This window comes from Saccostrea cucullata, unplaced genomic scaffold, assembly GCF_032062105.1.
Source record: "Saccostrea cucullata isolate Sc308-1 unplaced genomic scaffold, CSIRO_AGI_Scuc_v1 ctg5806, whole genome shotgun sequence".
Lineage (NCBI taxonomy): Eukaryota > Metazoa > Mollusca > Bivalvia > Ostreida > Ostreidae > Saccostrea > Saccostrea cuccullata.
The window spans coordinates 53,716-73,615 of NW_026921836.1; the positions used below are offsets into that span (position 1 = coordinate 53,716).

A 19,900-nucleotide genomic window follows, 5' to 3' on the forward strand; every position below is an offset into this window, starting at 1 on the left:
TGCATAATTTCGTAAATTTATGTCGTCTGTTGCCACTGCTTACAGTTACAAGATGACCGAGACGAGCAGGTTTCAAAATTCATCGTCGGTAGATTTACAGAAAATTTTAGAAAATAGAGACAGTGCTAACACTAAAAACTGTATTTTTGCGGCAGTGAAAATTCTCTCAGACTATTGTGAGGCGAAAGGCTTGGAGAGTAATGCGTTCTTGGAAAAAACGAAGGATGAACTTGCCAAGTTGCTCATAAGTTTTTATGCCGAAATAAGTTTGAAGAATGGGTATCTATATTCGAGAACGTCAATGATAAGTATAAGATTCGGTGTACAAAGACATTTTTTGACACATAGAAAGTTTGATATTGTTAACGATGCAAACTTTCATTTTTAACGAAATGTTTAAAGCTGTGTTGACTGAGATAAAAAGATCGGGAAAGGGAACCGTACAGCATAAAGAAGTGATAAACGCTGCAGATTTTGAAAAGCTCTACACATCGGGAACCGTTAATATGACAGAACCACGGGGATTACAGTATAAAGTGTTCCTAGACATTATGTATGTAGAGGGCGTGAAAACCTAAGATGTATGAAGAAAACGGACTTCGTTCTTAAAACTGATTCCAATGGCAGGCGATATTACATAAACATTGCCAAGTATGAGACTAAAAATCACAGGGGCGCAGATGTTGGTGATGATGATTCCTCTAGTGGCGGAATATATGAAATGCCAGGTATTGTATATCATTCTATAGTTTTATTTAAATAAAAAATAGAAATCTGAAATATTCCTAGAAAATTATCAAGATAGACAATTTTAAGTTACATGTTGTGTATTTCTGATTTTTTTTTAATACAGGAATGTCAAAATGGCCAGTGTTAAGCTTAGAGAAATATCTAGCTAAACTGAATGAAAGATGCGACTGCTTTTGGCAGAGACCAAAGAAGTTCAAAGACCATGATATCGTGTGGTATGATAACATTCCAGTTGGGCATAACACACTGGGGAGTTTCATGAAAACCATGTCACCAAAAGCTCAACTGTCGCACACCTATACAAATCACTCTATCCGTGCCACCTGCATAACCACATTGGATCAAAAATGTGTTGAAGGTCGTCATATAACGTCTATAAGCGGCCACAAAAATGAAAACTCGATCAAATGTTATTCTAGAAATGTGTCTGATGAGAAAAAGCATGAAATGTGCAGTGTTTTACAGAGTGTTGTCAATACAACATCAACGGCTCATGGTTCTGAAGAAAGTGCTCAAATTTTGAATTTCTATCTCTCTAATATTTCAAATTATGAAGTTCAGCAGCTGGATAATGTTCAGTTAGTTTCTGAAATTTTTAATGAGTTTCCTGAGTCAGAGTGCCAAGCATCCGTTCCTGTGGGCCATTATTTTATCATGTCAATCAGGTTAATATCCACTATCATCTAAATGACAAAGCTTAAAAAATGAATTTCTCTTGCATGAATTCATATGTTACAATCAAAATGCTTAGACAATTTACCGACATAAAACACTGGAGTATTAGAACTGTTTCTTTTGTTTATGTTACAACATTTTTTGTCTTGTTACAAAATAAAGTTTAATGCAGAATATATTTTGCTTCTGTTTATATCTGTATAATAAAACAATTAATTACTCTTCATCAGATCAACATGGTAAAATGAGGTCCCTCGACCAGGTCCACTAGGTGAGGTCAGGTCACCAGGTCCACTAGGTGACTCTGGTCTACCTCTGGGTACAGGAACACACAATGTTGTGTTGGTATACACGATGAGATTTGTAGTATAATACAAGTATTATGATACTTTTGTATTATAATACTTTCTTGTACTCACGCTAATACATATCTTATAAGATTGTAAATAAACTAATGTTGCCATAACCAAGAAAATGATGAAGAGTAATTAATTGTATAATAACTCTGTGTCTACCTCTGGTTTTCATGCTTATGCTTATTTAGTCTATACAGGAACATGTTATTAAGTTCACAATGTTGTGTTAAATAACACATTTTTGCTACAATTTTTTTACCAGCATCGTATTATTCATGAAATGTCTTTCTTTGGGTGGCGCGTCATGCAAGCATTTAGCATGCCATGTGGCCTCTTTGTTAAGGCCACCTTCTTGTTACACAAACTTGGTAATCATAATATAACAATATATAGCTGGGATAAGCAGTTAATCGCTATATATCATATCTAAATTGAAACTATTCATTATTTGCCCTTATCCCAGCTATAATTTATATGATTGTATATAATTATTTATTTATGCACTTTTGTTCACTTTCCTCGTTTATCTGGCCAATATATAACGTTCATTCAACTTAAGTTCTCATGTCTTCTGTATTGGTTCTAGCAACTAGAACAAGCTACGGAAAGGCTTTTCATTTTATAGGATTTATTATTATTAGTGGAAATGTTGTGGATATAAATATTGTATTTAAGTCTGACATGAAAACTAAAAGTTCAATACGTACAGTGAATTTATATATTAAATAGTCAACATTGATCTTAAATCTTAGAACTGATGTAAATAATAAACCAACATTTTTTTTTCTAAAAGTTGAATAAGTTATGATCTTTTAGTAAAAAAAAACACATTTTCCTTTTTAAGTACTTTGATAAATAAATGAAATTGGACAAAAGTGACCAGCGATTTCACAAACCTTGTTGTCAATGAAATATATAGAGAAAAAAAAATTATCTTTACTTTCTACACAAATCTGTATACCAGCATTTTTAAAATATCTCAGGTATCTTTAAACAGCAGATCGATTTTCTTTCTTTTTCACAAATTGAAGTCAAATAAATCAAGACATATATTTATTATCACCACTTATATCACATAAATGTGTAAGAATCGAACATAAAAATATTTACAATTAACAATTTTTAAGATATTGCAGTTCTTGTTGTATCAAGGTGAGGTTTTGAAAAGAGTACCATTTTATGCATGATTAGCTATAACATAGACTTAACACATAGGCCTATTTCTTGAAGCAAGTCGGCGCTGTATAAAAGTATACCAACTTTAAAGTCTATTGATTTGCAGACCAGATTTCACACAAACATTCCTTATTTTGACATTTTACTTGTTTAAGAGCTGCAAACTAAACTAAATGTATTGATTTCAATGTTCGGAAGTCTCAGTAAGTCGTCACTTTAGCCTGAGATTCTCTTTGTATTTTTTATGGTTATACACAAAATTTATGTTAAAATCGATTTCCCAGTTAGCTTAGATTGATTGATTGATTGTATATTGTTTAACGTCCCTCTTGAGAATTTTTCACTCATACGGAGACGTCACCGTATGCCGGTGAAGGGCTTCAAATTTTGACCTTTACTCGGCACTCAGGGCCATTGAGCAGTGAGGGATCTTTATCGTGCCAACGCCTACCGCTGACACGCGGCCTCGGTTTTTAAGGTCTCATCCGAAGGACCCGCAACTTTCACTTCAAAGTGCCGAGCGCATGGCGAAGGAACAGTTGCTACCCATTTTATCGACTGGGTCAGTCGCGGCCGAGATACGAACTCACGACCTCCCGATCACGGAGCGAGCGCTTTACCGACTGAGCTACCGTGAACGGTCAGTTAGCTTAGAAAAAAATCCCGAAAATTTTATTTTTTAAAATATTTATCAATTAAATGAAATTTAAATATTATATTGAATGCTTGATTATTTAAATTGTGTCTGATGAACGGTGAGATGAACATACAAAAATATTTACGATCATTGATTTGAAATCCCGTTTAAAGTTCTGTGATTGCTTATCATTGACAATCACCATCCAAGTCGGACCTCTAATTAAAAAACGACAGCTCTTTTCATTTGCCTTATCACGGAGAAAACAATTTCTAAACATAAATTGAACGGTATAACCCACAATATTTTATATAATTACATCTTAAAAATAATAATCACGATTATTGAAGACATCAAAAAAATGCCGCGGACATTATTCTCCAATAAATCACGAACGTCATCAAAAAATAATTAGATCGGAAACACGTATCAAACCTGTACAGATGAAATAAATATTTGAGTCTAAAATGAAATACTTGTTTAGACGTATAGACCACATAGATGTGTCCTCTTTCGTAGTCTGAACACTGTAAATTGCATCAATTTGCTGATGAATCTCGGTTTCCTCGTTTCCCGAGGAAACGATCAGGCGTAATTTAGCGATCTTCATGACCTTTGCAGAATAGACATAAATTCCTTGTTTTCGTGAATGTTTCAGGATAACCTCCTCGGTCTCGGCTTTTATCTTTCAAACAACGTTTCTCAACCTCGGAGGTTATCCTGCAACATTCACGAAAACGCGGATTTTATTTCTTAAATAAATATTAATAGATTGGTTTATATTTAGATGGTAAGAAGAATCCATAATTTAAATATAAAATATCAAGATTTTAAGCAAATCTATAATAAAATAAAGCTAACGTCACTAACTGTTTTTAAACAGTGCCCTCTTAGAATAACATAGAATCAATCGCTGCATTACAATGTAATCAGTAAGATCACGGTTGTAATCACGTGATTTAGATCATTAGATCCTTTTGCAGGCATATTGTGTATTAAATATTTGTTTAAAATATTGTATATTTTAAATTAATATTTTTTTATGGAAACTTTTTACATAGTTCTTTTTAGAGATAATAGATTGAATGAAGGATATGGATTATTTTGTAACAAGTGCCATAAAACAAAACAAAATAGTAGCAGAGCAAACACGGACCTCCAAAACATCAGAGGTGGGATCAAGTGCCATGGGGGAGTGTGCTCCTGATCATAATCAAGAAATAACAGAAAATCCATCGTCAATTCAGTGTATAAATAATGGACTAACAATTGGTATGAAAAACGTCAGTCAGCATTTTTCTCGATGACAAATTGCATTTTCCTGACACGGTCATGATCATTGTATGGACCATAGAACTTAAGTAATAATGACTTTAAACGAGACTGTTGATATCTCTTTTTCATCAACTTGTTTGTCAAAAATTTATCTCGTTATAGAAATTGTTCATACATAGAACATGTTCTTGCATATCAATTGACATCTATTAATTCCGTATGCAGGTGGTGAAGGTATATTGCTGCATAAGTAATAGGGAAGTTGACGATAGAAAAGTTAAAGTTGTCACGTTTATCATAGAGCTTGGTTGTTAGATTACCATTAACGTCTTTTTCAACTAAAAATATCCAGATATGAAACAGATATGTCAGACTCTGTAGTATCCTTATTCTCAAGCTCATCAGGATATATAGTATCGACATAGGAAGGGCAATTACCATTAATTGTTAGTTGACAATACGTCGTCAATATATCTAAATGTTGAGTTGAATGCCACAGCAAGTGTTTTTTTCTTTTCACGCATAAGATTTTGCACAAATTCTGCTTCATATGAATACAAAAATAGGTCTGCTAATAACGGATCGCAATTAGTACCCATGGGATTCCTTTAGATCAATTTATAAATAAATATACAATTAAGATAATAATTTTTGAAATAAGTAAAAGAATAACAATTTGCTACATAAGGTTTCATTAAATAATACACACCCTTATTACGTTTCAACATTGAAAACCTGTAATTTATCCTCTGCATAAAAGTGATCATTTTGAAAGTTATTTAAAACATAAGAAGTGAAGCAATATTCTCAATGCTACTTCCCTTCACTTACAAAATTAACTATAGTAAACCATGTCTTATCTTTATAATGTATATATGTCTAGTCTTATACGAGGCGATATTTAAATTCATTTCATTAAATATGATTCTTAAAATGTTTTTGTAATCAAAATAACATCTAGTCTGGATAAGACAGGCTGTCCTGTATATGGTACCAAACCAGTCGTCTGCCAAAAGCTTTACAGTCATTGTGTTGGTTGTGAAAAAAAGACAATAAAATTTTCTGACAAAAACAATATTGAACAGTACTAGTGAGCTTTAATCATCATAAGAGTCTCTTTAATCTCTTCACCATCCCTGACTGTAGGAGACCATGGAGCGGACCAGTACTCCGGTGACCAGGGACCGTTAAGGAAGGCCCAGTGACAGGCGTTAAACCACCAGCCTCCTCTACGGTCACTGAGAGCAGCACAGTTAATATTATTTCTGTCATTATCCCTGTCCGGGGTGGAGAAGGACATCCCAGACAGATCGTGGTCGCTTCTCATGCTGTCTCCTGAAATACAATATTATAACAATATAAATAGACACAACAGTCATCTCCAGTCAATCTGTCATTATCTTCTCATGCTGTCTCCTGTAATACAATATCATAACAGTATAAATAGACACAACAGTCATCTTCAGTCAATCTGTCATTATCTTCTCATGCTGTCTCCTGAAATACAATATTATGACAGTAAAATAGATACAATAATAATCTCCGGTCAGTCTGTCATTATCTCTGTCCGGGGTGGAGAAGTACATCCGAGACAGATCGTGATAAGAATAACCAGTGTCTAACATACTGTCCCCTGTATAAGTAAAGAAAATGAAAATTAAGAAAAACAAGTAATATGACTTCATAAACGTCGGCAATGAGATTTCATTCCTTCTTACACAATATTATTGTGTTAGTTAGTCGATTTGTAATTTGATTGATAATTTATCCAATGTAACTCTCATCTTTACATCTGTAAAAAAGTTGGAAAACATGGGTACCTATCCGATTTAATTGATGAAATAAATTATGAATAAAGTTAAAGAAGAAAAAAAACTCATTATGAACATAATTTTCAGGGATTGCGATCTTATCCATTCCCAGATATTAAATCCATGACATTATTCGGCCTTTTATCACCCACAAATGTATGTACTGTTAGAGTGTTTGATTATAATTTAATTTAGTTTGTATTCTAGACTTTCTTTGGTTGATATCCAAAAAGGAACGCAAATTATTTCTCAATAACCTGGCTTGGTATGGGGACACCCCCCCCCCCTTAACAACAGCTGAAACATCTGTATCCATGCAATCCCGTCATTTACAGTCCCTGTGATTCATGGAAATTCCAGATATAATAAATGTACCTGTAACTTCAAACAGTAGCTTGATCTTACCTCATTTAAACAAATATCATGACTGCTAGATTTGTGTATCAGTTATTACCTCCCCTTGTTTCATATCACTTCCGTTACTAGGGATGTATTATTGAGCGGCAAATTTGAACTCATAAAAAGCAGCACAACTTTACACCCAGTGTTGTTAGATTATTTTGAAATCAAAATATAAGGAATGATTTTAATACTTGGCCAAATTATTCGATTTTAACAGAATATATGAATACATATCTTTGCGGATTATAAAGTGTAAACTGACCCAAACCAGATTATAATCGAATAATTTGGCCAAGAATTAGAGTCATTCCTTAATTATCAATTATTTACAAATGTATAAAGATTCTATATTCATCCAACTAAGTAGTCTGACGACCCACCTAATGTCCCTTCGGTCGGTCCAGCAAGGTAAAGTCTGTAGTTGTCCGTCTCATTATTTACAGAGAATTCCCCGTACTGTTGATATAGAGTAGTTCCATTGGTCAAAGTAATGGACACATAGAGAGCCGGTCTATTCTTGGTTAATTGATGAATGATGTCATTTCCTAAAATAGAATAGTGAAGGACATGGCATGATCAACTTTCTTGAAATAGATCTATTTTATGGAGGGATTCTTGTCTGGTTTCCGATTAAATTAAATATTTAAAGTACGAGGGTCATTCAAAAAATACGTAGACAATGCTTCTCATTGTCATATGATTATTACAAGATTATATATCAACACATTTCCGTAAACATAAACATTTATTTTGTCGAACTGTGAAGTTTCATTCCATTTAATTAAACAGAACTCACGTTAGACAAAATTAAAAGCAACATGTTTTGTTACCACGGAGCACGGTTAACCAATATTGTAACGTCAAAAACAACGCTGTCAAAAGTATACACATTTTTGTTACTTCATACACTGTTTGTTGCGTCTTCTCCATTCAAAACACATATCCACAATACTTAACACCTGGTTTGCTAACAATTGTACGAATATAGCTTGAATTAGAATGTTATTGTTTTCAAATTCTTTGATTTACCATGCAACTTTATTAATTCTGCAACATTGAAGCACACATCACGTTCAGATACGTTCCTAACTCTTTTGACAATATTTTTAACTTTAACCTGTTTCTTTGCAGACAATCCATCGTCCGATTCAAACTCGCTACCACTCAAAAATTGTATTTTCAACTTAATACAAATACACAGATTTTTTTTCATACAGATCCTGATTTATAAGGATTTTTTTAAGCTTGTAGAAAAAGTTTCCCGAATGTAAAGTCTAATTTTATTGCTACTTGCTGCTCCGTGACGTCCTCCAACGTCATGGATTTTTGCCTTTTTTAATCAAGTCCATATGTATTAAGAAGCTGATATCTTTTAAGCAGAACGAGATATTACATAACCTGATTTCATTCTAATTAATACAGCAATAATTGATTTAAACATGTAAATTTTATTTCGTTTCAGCTCCATTTATTAGATGTATAGCTGTAAATACTATAAAGATAAAAATTAGAAAATTACTCAATTTTGACGGTGCTCCGTGACCCCATTTTTGCTGTTCTAAATCCTTGGTAATTTTAATAAATATGAGGATACATTCTAATTTTTTTACTCAAATTATCTGAATCTGTTGTTAAAATATTTGCACCAAATCTGGATATAATATGACGTTAAATAAAAAAGATAGGACAAAAGTCTACGAACTTTTTGAATGACCCTCGTATATCTGCTAAATTATTTTCATATGTGTTTTGGTGTTGTATATTCTTACCAACATGATCATGGATATCTAATTTTTCTCCAAAACCACTGAGCCAAATTCAGCAGATCAAAGATTTAGAAAGGAATATTTAAGAAAATTTGTTTATTTTTTTTTCTCAAGAACAACACAGCCATTACTAGTCATATCTATATGGAAGCATCCTTATGAAGCGTAGAATCAAATTTGTTCAAAACATGACCCCTGGGCTAGGTTAGGGCCAAAAATAAAGTTCAAACTTATGGGCGAAAAAGCCACAGTGAGACAATGAATATGCAAGAATTCTTAGTTAATTATGTCAATTAATAATCATGGTAATTTCAATTCCTACGTTGATACGATATATCCTGTTGAGCTTGAGATAAAAGATACCAAAGAGTCCGACACTTCTGTTTCATACTTGGATATTCTACTTGTAAAAGACACTTATGGTAATATAACAACCAAGCTATATGATAAACGTGATGACTTTACCTTTTTTATCGTCAACTTCTCTTACTTATGCAGCAATATACCTTCATCACCTGCATACGGAGTCTATATATCTCAGTTGATTCGATATGCAAGAGCATGCTAAATTTCTAAAACGAGGTAAATTATTGACAAGCAAGTTGACGAAACAAAAATATCAGCAGTCTCGTTTAAAGTCATCATTACTTAAGTTTTTTGGTCGATACAATGACCTTGTCAAAAAAAAAAAATTATGATTGAGTCAAATGCTGACTGACGTTTTTCATATCAATTGTTAGTCCATTATTTATACACTGAACTGACGACGGGTTTTTCTTTTTCTTTGTTTGCCCTCCTCCTGTTTTGTATTGTTTAATGTACTTTGAGATTGAATACTGTTTGTTATCTCCATATCCTTATTAGTTAAGATTCAAGGCAATTAAAATCATAACCCTCCTACCTCCATTTAGAAATAGATTGGGTTCCCCTTATGCAATTAAGCTTTTCAATGCTGGATTAATTTTTGCTTTAAGTTCAATCGCATTATGTTCAATGATAAAATGAAAAAAATGGTCTTTCGGTTTAAGGAGAAATGATACAAACATTTTTTTTTCTTTGAAGGGGACTTAATATCAGGTCACAAGTTTAGAAAAGTGGATAAATCTTAGAATTTTTTTCTCCTAAGAACTTGAAAATGAAATAGACCTAAAAATATTCGTAATATTTCAATAATAATAATAAACTAGATGAGATCTCGTTGCGAGCAACGAGTAGGTCTTCCGTTGAATTTCTCGATAAGATGAGATGTGATTTTGACTGAGATATTCGTTAAAAGAGAATGACATTAAGTTTTCCTTCAATGAATTTAAAGTTTCTCATTTTTATCACGATTTTCTGAACATCTTTTGTTCAATATGGCTTATAAAAATATCCCCCCCCCTTTTCAAGACGTAAAGCATGACAAAAAATAGCATTTTGGCCCCTTTGCAACCCCTTATTACGTAAGATAAGGCCAAAATTTTATATTATATTGTTGCAAGTCGTTAAGATGAATATCTTTGCTTCTGTAATGTATCACAAAATATTGATCATTAAAGAGGTACAGATGCAAGACTTTTGGCCCCTTTAAGACCCTATTTTAAGGTGTCAGCCCCTTTTTCTTGATATCAAATGGAAGTTCTTATGATTTTGAAGACTTTTTGTTCAACACTTATTCAGAGATTTCTTTTCGTTGTGGAAATATGCTCAATGAAAATATTTAGGGGCCATCGCTACAAGTCCTTAATGGGGCCGTTTTAAAAAAAAATTCAAAGTATGCATATTGTTTAGAACATTATTGAGACCATCTTTTGTTCAATATTGCTTATCAAAATATTCCCCATTTTCAAGATATGAAGCGTCAAATATTTAGCATTCTGGCCCTTTGTGACCCCTAATTACGTAACATATGATGCAAATTTTATCATATATTGTTGCATATCGTTAAGACGAATACCATTGCTTCTATAATGTATCACAAAATATTGATCATTTAAGAGTTAAAGATGAAAGACTTTTGGCCCCTCTGAGCCCCTAATTTGAGGAATCAGCCCCTTTTTCTTGATATCAAATGAAAGGTCTTGTGATTTTAAAGACTTTTTGTTCAACACCTATTCAGAAATTTCTTTTCGTTTAGGAGATATGCTGAATGGAAATATTTAGGGGTCACCCCTACAAGTCCTTAATGGGGCCGTTTTACAAAAATTCAAAGTATGCATATTGTTTAGAATATTATTCTGACCATCTTTTGTTCAATATTGCTTATCAAAATATTCCCTCTTTTCAAGATATGACGCGTCAAAGATTTAGCATTCTGGCCCCTTGTGACCCCTAATTACGTAAGATATGCTTAAAAGTTTATAATATATTGTTGCAAATGGTCTAAAATTAAAAAATAGCGAAAAATCGAGCAGAAAAAGTGATAAAATTTTTCGGACACACTGGGGATCGAACCCGGGTCACCCGCGTGACAATCCAACGCGCTAACCATTCAGCCATTGGAATCGCCGCTTCGAGTTTTCAAATGCAAATATCTCGAGATTGGCTTTTTCGATTTTCAAACAAATTGCATATTTTGCTTCTGCAAAAAGGTTTCTATTCAATTCTACAACAAAAATATAAAAAAAGAAAAGTTAAAAAAATGCGTTTTTGAATATCGCTTCCGGTAGCGACCGGAAGTATTGACGACACACGGAAAGGTGATTCTGCAAAGCTATAAGTCATGAACTATCATCTCCAATCAGTCTCAAGTTCATATCTTATGCAGTTTTCGCTACTTGGTTAAGACAAAATTGCATTTAAAAATCAGAAAATAATCCATATCTCACGACCAGAAGTGAAGTCGTCAACGAAAAAAATTTCCAATAAGGTTCAGATCAGTACCTACCAGGTGTGAAAGTTTCATGAGAATCGGCCCTGTAGTTTTTGAGAAATCGCGTGCACAAAATCGGTAAGAATAGGGAAAAAGAAACCGAAGAATAACAAGAAGGTCTTCCGTTGGAGACGGAAGACCTTAATAACAGAGAAATCACACTTAGGAAAGGTTTACAGGTGAAAACAATTTTAAGAGTGTGTTACTTTTATGAAGGACGTTTTACAAAATATGTGATTTTTTAAAAATAATATTGTAAATCACACGAGTCTCGATATTTTTAATCAATTGAATCCTGATATCCATTTCAAAAATTAAAAAAAAATATAAATTATGAATGCCTATCCAATAAGATGACTGTGCAGAACCAAATCCCTCTTTGTACTGATTCCAAGTTCTGTCAAAATCGATGGATCCGTTCACACGCCTCTGTATAACCTATTGTAAGAACAAAAAGAATTCTCAAAATCCTTTCATAATATTTGTATTCATATATTCTGTCTGTTGTAATTTCATGCAGTGTTAATAACTAATCACACTGACCGTCCACCCTCCACCGTTTGTATCCATATCACAGTAAACATCCACTGATCGGTCGTACCAGGGATAGATCGTATAAACACCAGATATAAAGTAACAGGTAGCAAGTAAACTTCTACAATCAATCGGACGAATATTCCCTAAAATTCATCAAAAAATCAATAATTATTTTTACGTAGAAAAAAAGTGCAATATAGGATGAACCTATACCATTCAGTCAATTAAATCGTCACTGAAAAGTCAATGAAAGGTCAGTTGATAGTGAATATCTGCCATTTAGCTTCCTTTCATGCAGTCACGTTTCAATTAATTGAAAGACATAGCTCTTCCTGTGCAATTAAAAAAAATAACAGATTTTCTTAATTATATCATATTATTTATATATTTTTAATTTTTGGGTCTGATGTGATTCAATATAGAAAAGAGTGCGAAAACATGAACTTTAATTTCCAAAGGTAATTGGGATTTCATTAAATTTGAACACCAGGATTAACTTGAGGCCCATGGACCTTATAGGTCACCTGAGCATCATGGAACAGCTTCCCATTATTGAAGTTGGATAATGATTGTAACAAGATGTCATGACATTCATTATTTTGAAAGGGGTACCACTGCTCATCATAACTATACACTCAACAATGGCTTAATTTGGTTACTTAATAACCATAGGCAGGGTAGTGGAACAAAGGATGCATTTCAAATGAAGTAATATTCAGCAATAATCAGTAGTACCCCTCAGTAATATTCAGCAATAATCAGTAGTACCCCTCAGTAATATTCAGCAATAATCAGTAGTACCCCTCAGTAATATTCACAAATAATCAGTTGTACCCCTCAGAAATATTCACAAATAATCAGTAACGCTCCTGACCTACCAAACATGAACCCCTTACAGTTGGCCACACACTCACAATTTTGAAAAAAAAGCAATACCCTTGCTTATCAAAAGGGTTTGATCGATACCAACGAGCAGATATTAAACAATTAATTCATTTTCAGTATACACATAGAGCCCCTCTTCTATGGTAACCCTGACCCTGGGACCTCGAAATGCACAAATTTGGAAGAGAGGCCTTTGCTCATCATAGCGATATAAAAAGTTCCTTAATATACCTTAAAACACAGGAGAAGAGAAGAAGATTTTCAAATATTCAATGTATTTCCATCATATATTCAAAAGAGCCCCACCCAGTCCGTGTAACACTCAATAATTCAAATTTCTAGAATGTTAATATAAACTTCAAGTATCTAAATTAAAAAAAAATTATATTTGGTGTATTGAAATTTATTGTTTTAGTTGAAAATTGAAATGTTCAAATTTCCAAAGAGTTTTTAAAATTTTGATATTTTAAATTTTTACCTTAAAGGTTATAAATTCTAAATTTCCAATAACTATTGATGTATTTAAATTTTTTGCGTTTTTAATCTACAATTTGTTCAAAAAGTTTATGCTTAAGAATCCAAAACTCATTTGCAAATTTTATCTTTTGATTATTTGACAAAAGCTTCAAACCTCTAAAATCCAAAGTTGAAACAATTTAGATTTTTTTTCTTTTTAGAAATTTTGGATTTTAATTGAAATGTACTGATTTTAGATTACCAAAACACTTTGAGGCTTTAGAATTTTACTTTAAATATCCAAAATATCATATTTGAATTCTGAAAATTAGTCTAATATTCTAATATCTTAAAACTTTCTGCTTAACCAAAAGTGTTTTTGAAATAGTTTCAATCTCAAACCAGGTTTGTAAACTGATATTTTTGATATTTGAAGTAAATATTTAAAATCCAAATGTTTTGAAATTTGGAGGTTTGAATAAAAATTCTAAATTTCAAAAAAATTTAAAATGTTTTTAACCTGCAAAATAGACATTTGAAGTAAAGTTTGAAATATCAAAGGTCGTAACAGTGTTCTGAACATTAGATTATTAAGTGTAAAGGTTCTAAGCAAACGTTAGATTAAAAACTGGAAAGCTAAAAACACAAATCTTATTTTTGGAAATTAGAATTTTGAATGTTGTAAAATGAAATACCTGTTTTCTGAACTAACATATTAAATTCCAATATAAGAAATCAGTCTTAACCTCCAAATAATTTTGTAAATTTGAATTGTTAGTGTTATACGACCTAAACAGAACCCCTGACCCTGGGGTAATAAATTTCACAATTTTGGAAAAAGCAATCTTGTTCATCATTATTATGTTATAAGTTTATTTAAAATCCATTAACTTTCGCTAGGAGAGAAATCATACTGATTCAAGATGAAAAGTATTCTGCATAAACATCTAAATAATGGATCTTATTATATGATTGAATAATTTCCATCTCTCTGATTGGCTGAGATCCAACAATGTTGGAAAAATATTACGTTGTATTGACCTGCACGTGACGTTCGGGGTGAATACAAGGATTTATTACCTCTACAGTACATTAATCAAAAAGTAGATCGGGAAATTCTAAATTGAAACAAATTGTTTTGGAAAGCTACTTAAACGACTATGATTTTTTATTGTGAACAAATCATAAGCGAATATATATTGTCAGGTACGGGTGGTAAGGGGGATGCAGGGACCCCCGCCAACACTTACTAAACAACAATATTTTCTTTTTGGAAGTCAGTTTTCCCAGATAATACTCCTTCCTTTCAAAATCTTTCCTATAAAGAAGACTGACTTTATGTTATTTTTTTCACGGCAACTAAAATTGATAAAAATTACTTCAAATTAATACGACTGGTAAAATTTATTTACATTTTAATTCTGTTTCTCTCTTGTATTTGGCTAAAACTAAATGCAAACAAGTAATAAACTGTATCATTTTATCAGTGAATCATATAATAAAACAATTATTGCTGTTTTTTTCGGTCAATACAATGATTAAGCCATCTTAGAAGTACAATATTCTTCGGGCTCGGTGAATATTATACTCCTCAGATGGCTAAATCATTGTATTGACCTCAAAAACAGCAATAATTGTATAAGATTCAATGATATGTTATTACCATAAATCAATCTCATTTTAACATAATTTTAAGATAAGCCATTTGAAGCTTTCTGAAAATATTTATTGAAGTCATAAAAGCAGTGATACTTCTTTTAAGATTTTATCATTATCAGGCACTATGCAAAAGTGCATGCATTAAAGTGAATTAATTTATATTAAATGAACTATGGGTAATTTAATCAATAAAATATATTCTGAATGATGATCTTTGTACCAAATGAGGAAAGTGGGATATAAAGATACAAGTACGAATTATTAACTAAGATTATTATCAAAGAAATTTTAGCCAGCTCACCCATATGACATTGCATAAATAATACTGAAATTTTTTTTTTCAATCGATCTCAAGAATTCCTTTTCTCTTGTTGATATTTATTTTATTGATACTGTAATTATTTTTTAAACTCTCAACTTCCCCTTAATTTATACATGCATAATATTACCCGATATCACAACATAGTTCGCATATTGCATGTAAAACGTGCTGGCCTATCGTTTTTATAAGTTAAATGTATATTTTAATGCAAGCATGCTATGTGTACAGTTATGATTAGCAATTGTGCCTCTCAAATGTTGTGATTTTCAAGGCCTCGCAGTTAAAAAAAACAAATTAATTTCAATTGTTGGGAAATTGATGCCTTCCATTCAACCTCAGGTGACTTATAAGGCATCTATTCATATTTATATACATCACATGATGACGTCGTGCGGAAGTGTTTTAGTCTAAGTCTATCGAATTGAAAATGGTAGTAACTCTTTTATCCATGACTTTTCCGATGTATAAATGTTACATTTTACAAAAAAAAAAATTAATATGCCGAATTCTGATCTTTTGTTGCCTCAACACATATGCAAACTCGGCTTTGAAGTCGTGCACATTACAGGGACCTTGTATTATTTAGTGTTTACCGGTACTTTGCCTTCTTAAAAACTTTTTTTTAAAATACTTAGCGTTGATTTAACTCCTTTTTTCTGGAAATTTGATCTATTATTTAGAGGTGTAGACTTCTTCAAATATCATTAAAAACACCAAACAAGGATTCAGCTAAGTAACACGTATATTTCCTAACTTTTCAAATCTTAAATGGTTCAATATCATAATATAAATTCATAATAGTTATCACTGGAACATTAGGACATAATTTCAACTGATGGTATAGGATATAACATTACTTGGACCAGTTTATGATTTATAAACTGCAAAATATACCTTGCAACACTGTTGAATACATAAATTATATTGAAAATTGACAACAAATTTGGATTAAAATATATGCCCTCCTAAAAACGTGTCAGTGGGTTTTCACCGTGAAGAAATATGAAAAATGAAAATAGAAAACCGCGACGTAAAGGCGAGAATGTATTGCATTACCTTCCGAGTCCGGAAAATAGTATCTCCATCCTACTTCCGGTACTGCTGAATTAGTTGAATGACATCCGGTGTAAAGTCGACATTTCTGTCTTTGTAAATTAACACCAAAGTAGGTACACTCTGGACCACACATTGCTGAGCACATAATCAGTGAATGCACGTCATATTCGGACAGGAGGTTTTCCTGGAGTATCCTGTCGTCTAAGTCTATTTTAGCAGTGTAGTACCTTGATACAGACGTGGAAAGTCTGAACAAAACAACAAATAAAGCCCCAAAGAATAGCATGTTCATCATAGTAACTGTTGTTTCTGAAATCTTAATGGGAAATATCCGTCATTTAAAGTTTTAATAACATTATATAAATGATTTTTTTTTTCAAACAGAATTCCTAATTATCTATTTTCCGATTGGACAAATATACTGAGATTTCAGGAATCGATCCATGGGCGGGTTTACATGAAATTAAGGATTAACAAACATTAAATACGCCAACTTTATTTGAATAAAAGGGTTTATTGCAGCCCTGGAGACCGACTGCTCAATACATATACGTTTTGGTGTATTGGATAGAGTTGGGAGACGTTATTCAGAATCAAAAGCTAAGTTATCTTTACATTAGGTAGATTATACATCAGCATATTCTTTTCCTTTCTAAATTACGCAATACACATTATTTTTACTTATATGAAGTGATTCTTTGAAAATATATGTGTTTTTTTCATATTTAATATATATAGGTGGTTATCCATGTACTATCGCATAAAACCTTATGTTTCATATTTCGTGTCTTATATTATTTATTTATTTATTTATTTATTTATTTTAGTAATACATTTTCGAAAAAAAAATGGATATGTGTGATTTTAATTTATATATTTACAGCCAGAGCTTACTTGAGGAATGGATAATCTTTTTTAAAAAGTGTACCTTTTTTTCGATTTGCATCCGACTTTAAGTTATAAATTATCTGGCCTATAGCCTCCATCATGCAGATGCATCTTTTTTCAAACATATGAAAGCTGTTTGATCATAAAGACTCTTTTCTATTGGTTACTTATTCTATTTCCCGGGCTACAATTGGTGGTTACATCATTTTTTTCTTGTTTATACTTAATATGACTGTTACAGGTTAAAAAGAATTAAAAATAAACTTAATCTCATAAGGATGTTAAGACATGTGGACTTGATATAGTAGGTATGAACCTGAAGAAGCCCATACTGAAAATCAACCCCACTGGGTAATAAATGATATGAACATAAAATATTTAGATATATACATGTACACCAACCCTATACAAAGCATTTGTTATTTGAACATATTTTTATCTACACTACCAGAGAATGCCTTGAAAAAATTGATTAATCTTTATTCTTCAGAATAAATTTCTGAAGAGTATCCTATATATTCCTACATCTAAATTTTTTCTCCTACTGTTAGTCACCCTACCTCAAAGGTTCATGATTTGAACAGTGAGAAAGTTTTCTTTAATTTATATGAAAAATCATGAATGCTCTAAGAAGATTTTTTAAAAAAAGATTGTTATGATATATTTCTATGTATAACTGTGATCTTCAGATCCTAACCCCCCCCTCCTCCTCCGGGATAAATGATTTAAATTAAATTAAATCTACATTATCATTTTTTATATTAATTCGACAACAAAGCCTTTGCTGTTCTTGAGAAAATTAAATCAAATCAAAGCAAACTTAAATTAAATCATCAGCTAATTTATATTTAATTTTCTTAATTTGCCTTTTAAAATACAATTCTATTGAAAATATACATGTATATATTGATATTGTTTAATATTATGTAGCTAAAATTTACTTGTACGTTTTTTACCTTAATTTTTGTATCATGGTGATGACTTATTTATGCAGTGCCTGCTGTCCAGTCCTGTTATGTTTACACATAATAAAATACCGGTCCTTCGGATGAGACCGTATCGCAGTTGGTGCTGGCACGAAAAACATTTGTTTTATTGATTGTTGATTGTGGGGCAGCCCTGTGATCATCACGACCACAAGCGCCATATTAAACAAAAGCAAAATAACATCCATTTGTTTGATTTACAGGGAATCTGAAATGATACCACTTATACGAGCCTGGTCTCAGATAAGTGAGCTTATTGCAGTAACCCAATGTCCCTTTATTCCGGATAGCCTAAGTCCTTTCAGATGTATAATATATATTCACCCTTAGTCACAACCTATCATTCCGGATATTTTAGCTCCATTTGCATATATAGTCTAATATTTAGTTGTTTCCTCCTCTTCCTTTCTCGATTATTCCATAAAACGGTAAGGTCATGGAAACATTTATAAATTTGAATTGTTGCAAAGTTTTATTTTTTCCGAACCACTCTCCTCTTGTTTTAGAACATATACTGCTGTTTTGTTATGTCATTGTAGCTGAAGACTGCCTGCTTAGTCCTGCATCCACAACAGCCTAGTGATGATCGTATGCTCCGATATTTCTTAATGGTGACCTGCTCGGTAAAGCTTCTTCAACTGGTGTCGCATAAGTGAATTCTGTATGATTGCATATTCTGCAAAGACTTTCAGTTGGGTAAAGCGTCCACATCAACCAATGTCGCGGTGATGAAGTCTCCGTTTCGCCTATACCCTGATGTATGCCTGTTGGGGATAGCGTCCACTTCAACCTTATCGTGGTTGGAATTCTTAGTGTTTGAAATACGAACTTCAACGCAATTGGACGAGTGCAGCACATTCTTACGCTCATTCCATTGTTTATTGACTTGATTGATATTTTAATCGATTGATTGATTGATCAACAATTGATTGATTGACAAGTAATTTACTTGATTGATATTTGAACTGATTGATTGACTGCTTGATAAATAATTGATTGATTGAATTAGATTGGTTATTGCATTGGTGATTTTCATGCACTTGTGACCTACCCAGTGCATGAACCGCCCGATTTGGGGCCTTTCATTTGTTTTATTAATTGTTGATTGTGGTGCAGCCCTGTGGTAACCCTAGCAAATTGATAACTGCGACCTGCATGAAGCGCCATATTAAGCAAGCAAAATAACTTCCATACTGTTTTTTTTTATTTATAGGGAATCTGAAGTAAATCCGACATACCCAGTTATTCCTTATTATATGTAATGCGTTATTACCGACTATGGAACCACAAACTTTGATAATATGTGATATTATAGGTGACCAGCTCAACCAGCTGTGTATACATGTAGAGTGCGTTTGACATAATAGGATACTGTGATGTTACTGCAGCGTTGGAGGAAAACCTACGTACTA

The 19,900-nt window shown here is 32.4% G+C and overlaps 1 protein-coding gene across 1 annotated transcript; it reads right to left on the reverse strand.

The window, feature by feature from the left end:
* Positions 1–5,956: 5,956 nt before the first annotated feature.
* On the reverse strand, positions 5,957–16,747 carry LOC134260803 (ficolin-1-like). The gene is made up of 3 exons (XM_062743345.1): positions 16,615–16,747; positions 7,463–7,627; positions 5,957–6,204 (listed from the first exon to the last, which is right to left on the reverse strand). Exons 1-3 carry the CDS (start codon positions 16,745–16,747, stop codon positions 5,957–5,959), a joined length of 546 nt encoding a protein of 181 aa, XP_062599329.1.
* Between the last annotated feature and the right edge of the window lie 3,153 nt (positions 16,748–19,900).

What these genes read in the sequence shown, in the direction of transcription:
- LOC134260803 (XM_062743345.1), bottom strand. Translation starts at nt 16,747, where the DNA reads ATGTGTGGTCCAGAGTGTACCTACTTTGGTGTTAATTTACAAAGACAG. An exon ending in CTATTTTCCGGACTCGGAAG is followed by an intron (nt 7,628 to 16,614) that starts GTAATGCAATAC and finishes ATTCTATTTTAG; the next exon opens with GAAATGACATCATTCATCAA. An exon ending in ACCGACCGAAGGGACATTAG is followed by an intron (nt 6,205 to 7,462) that starts GTGGGTCGTCAG and finishes ATTGTATTTCAG; the next exon opens with GAGACAGCATGAGAAGCGAC.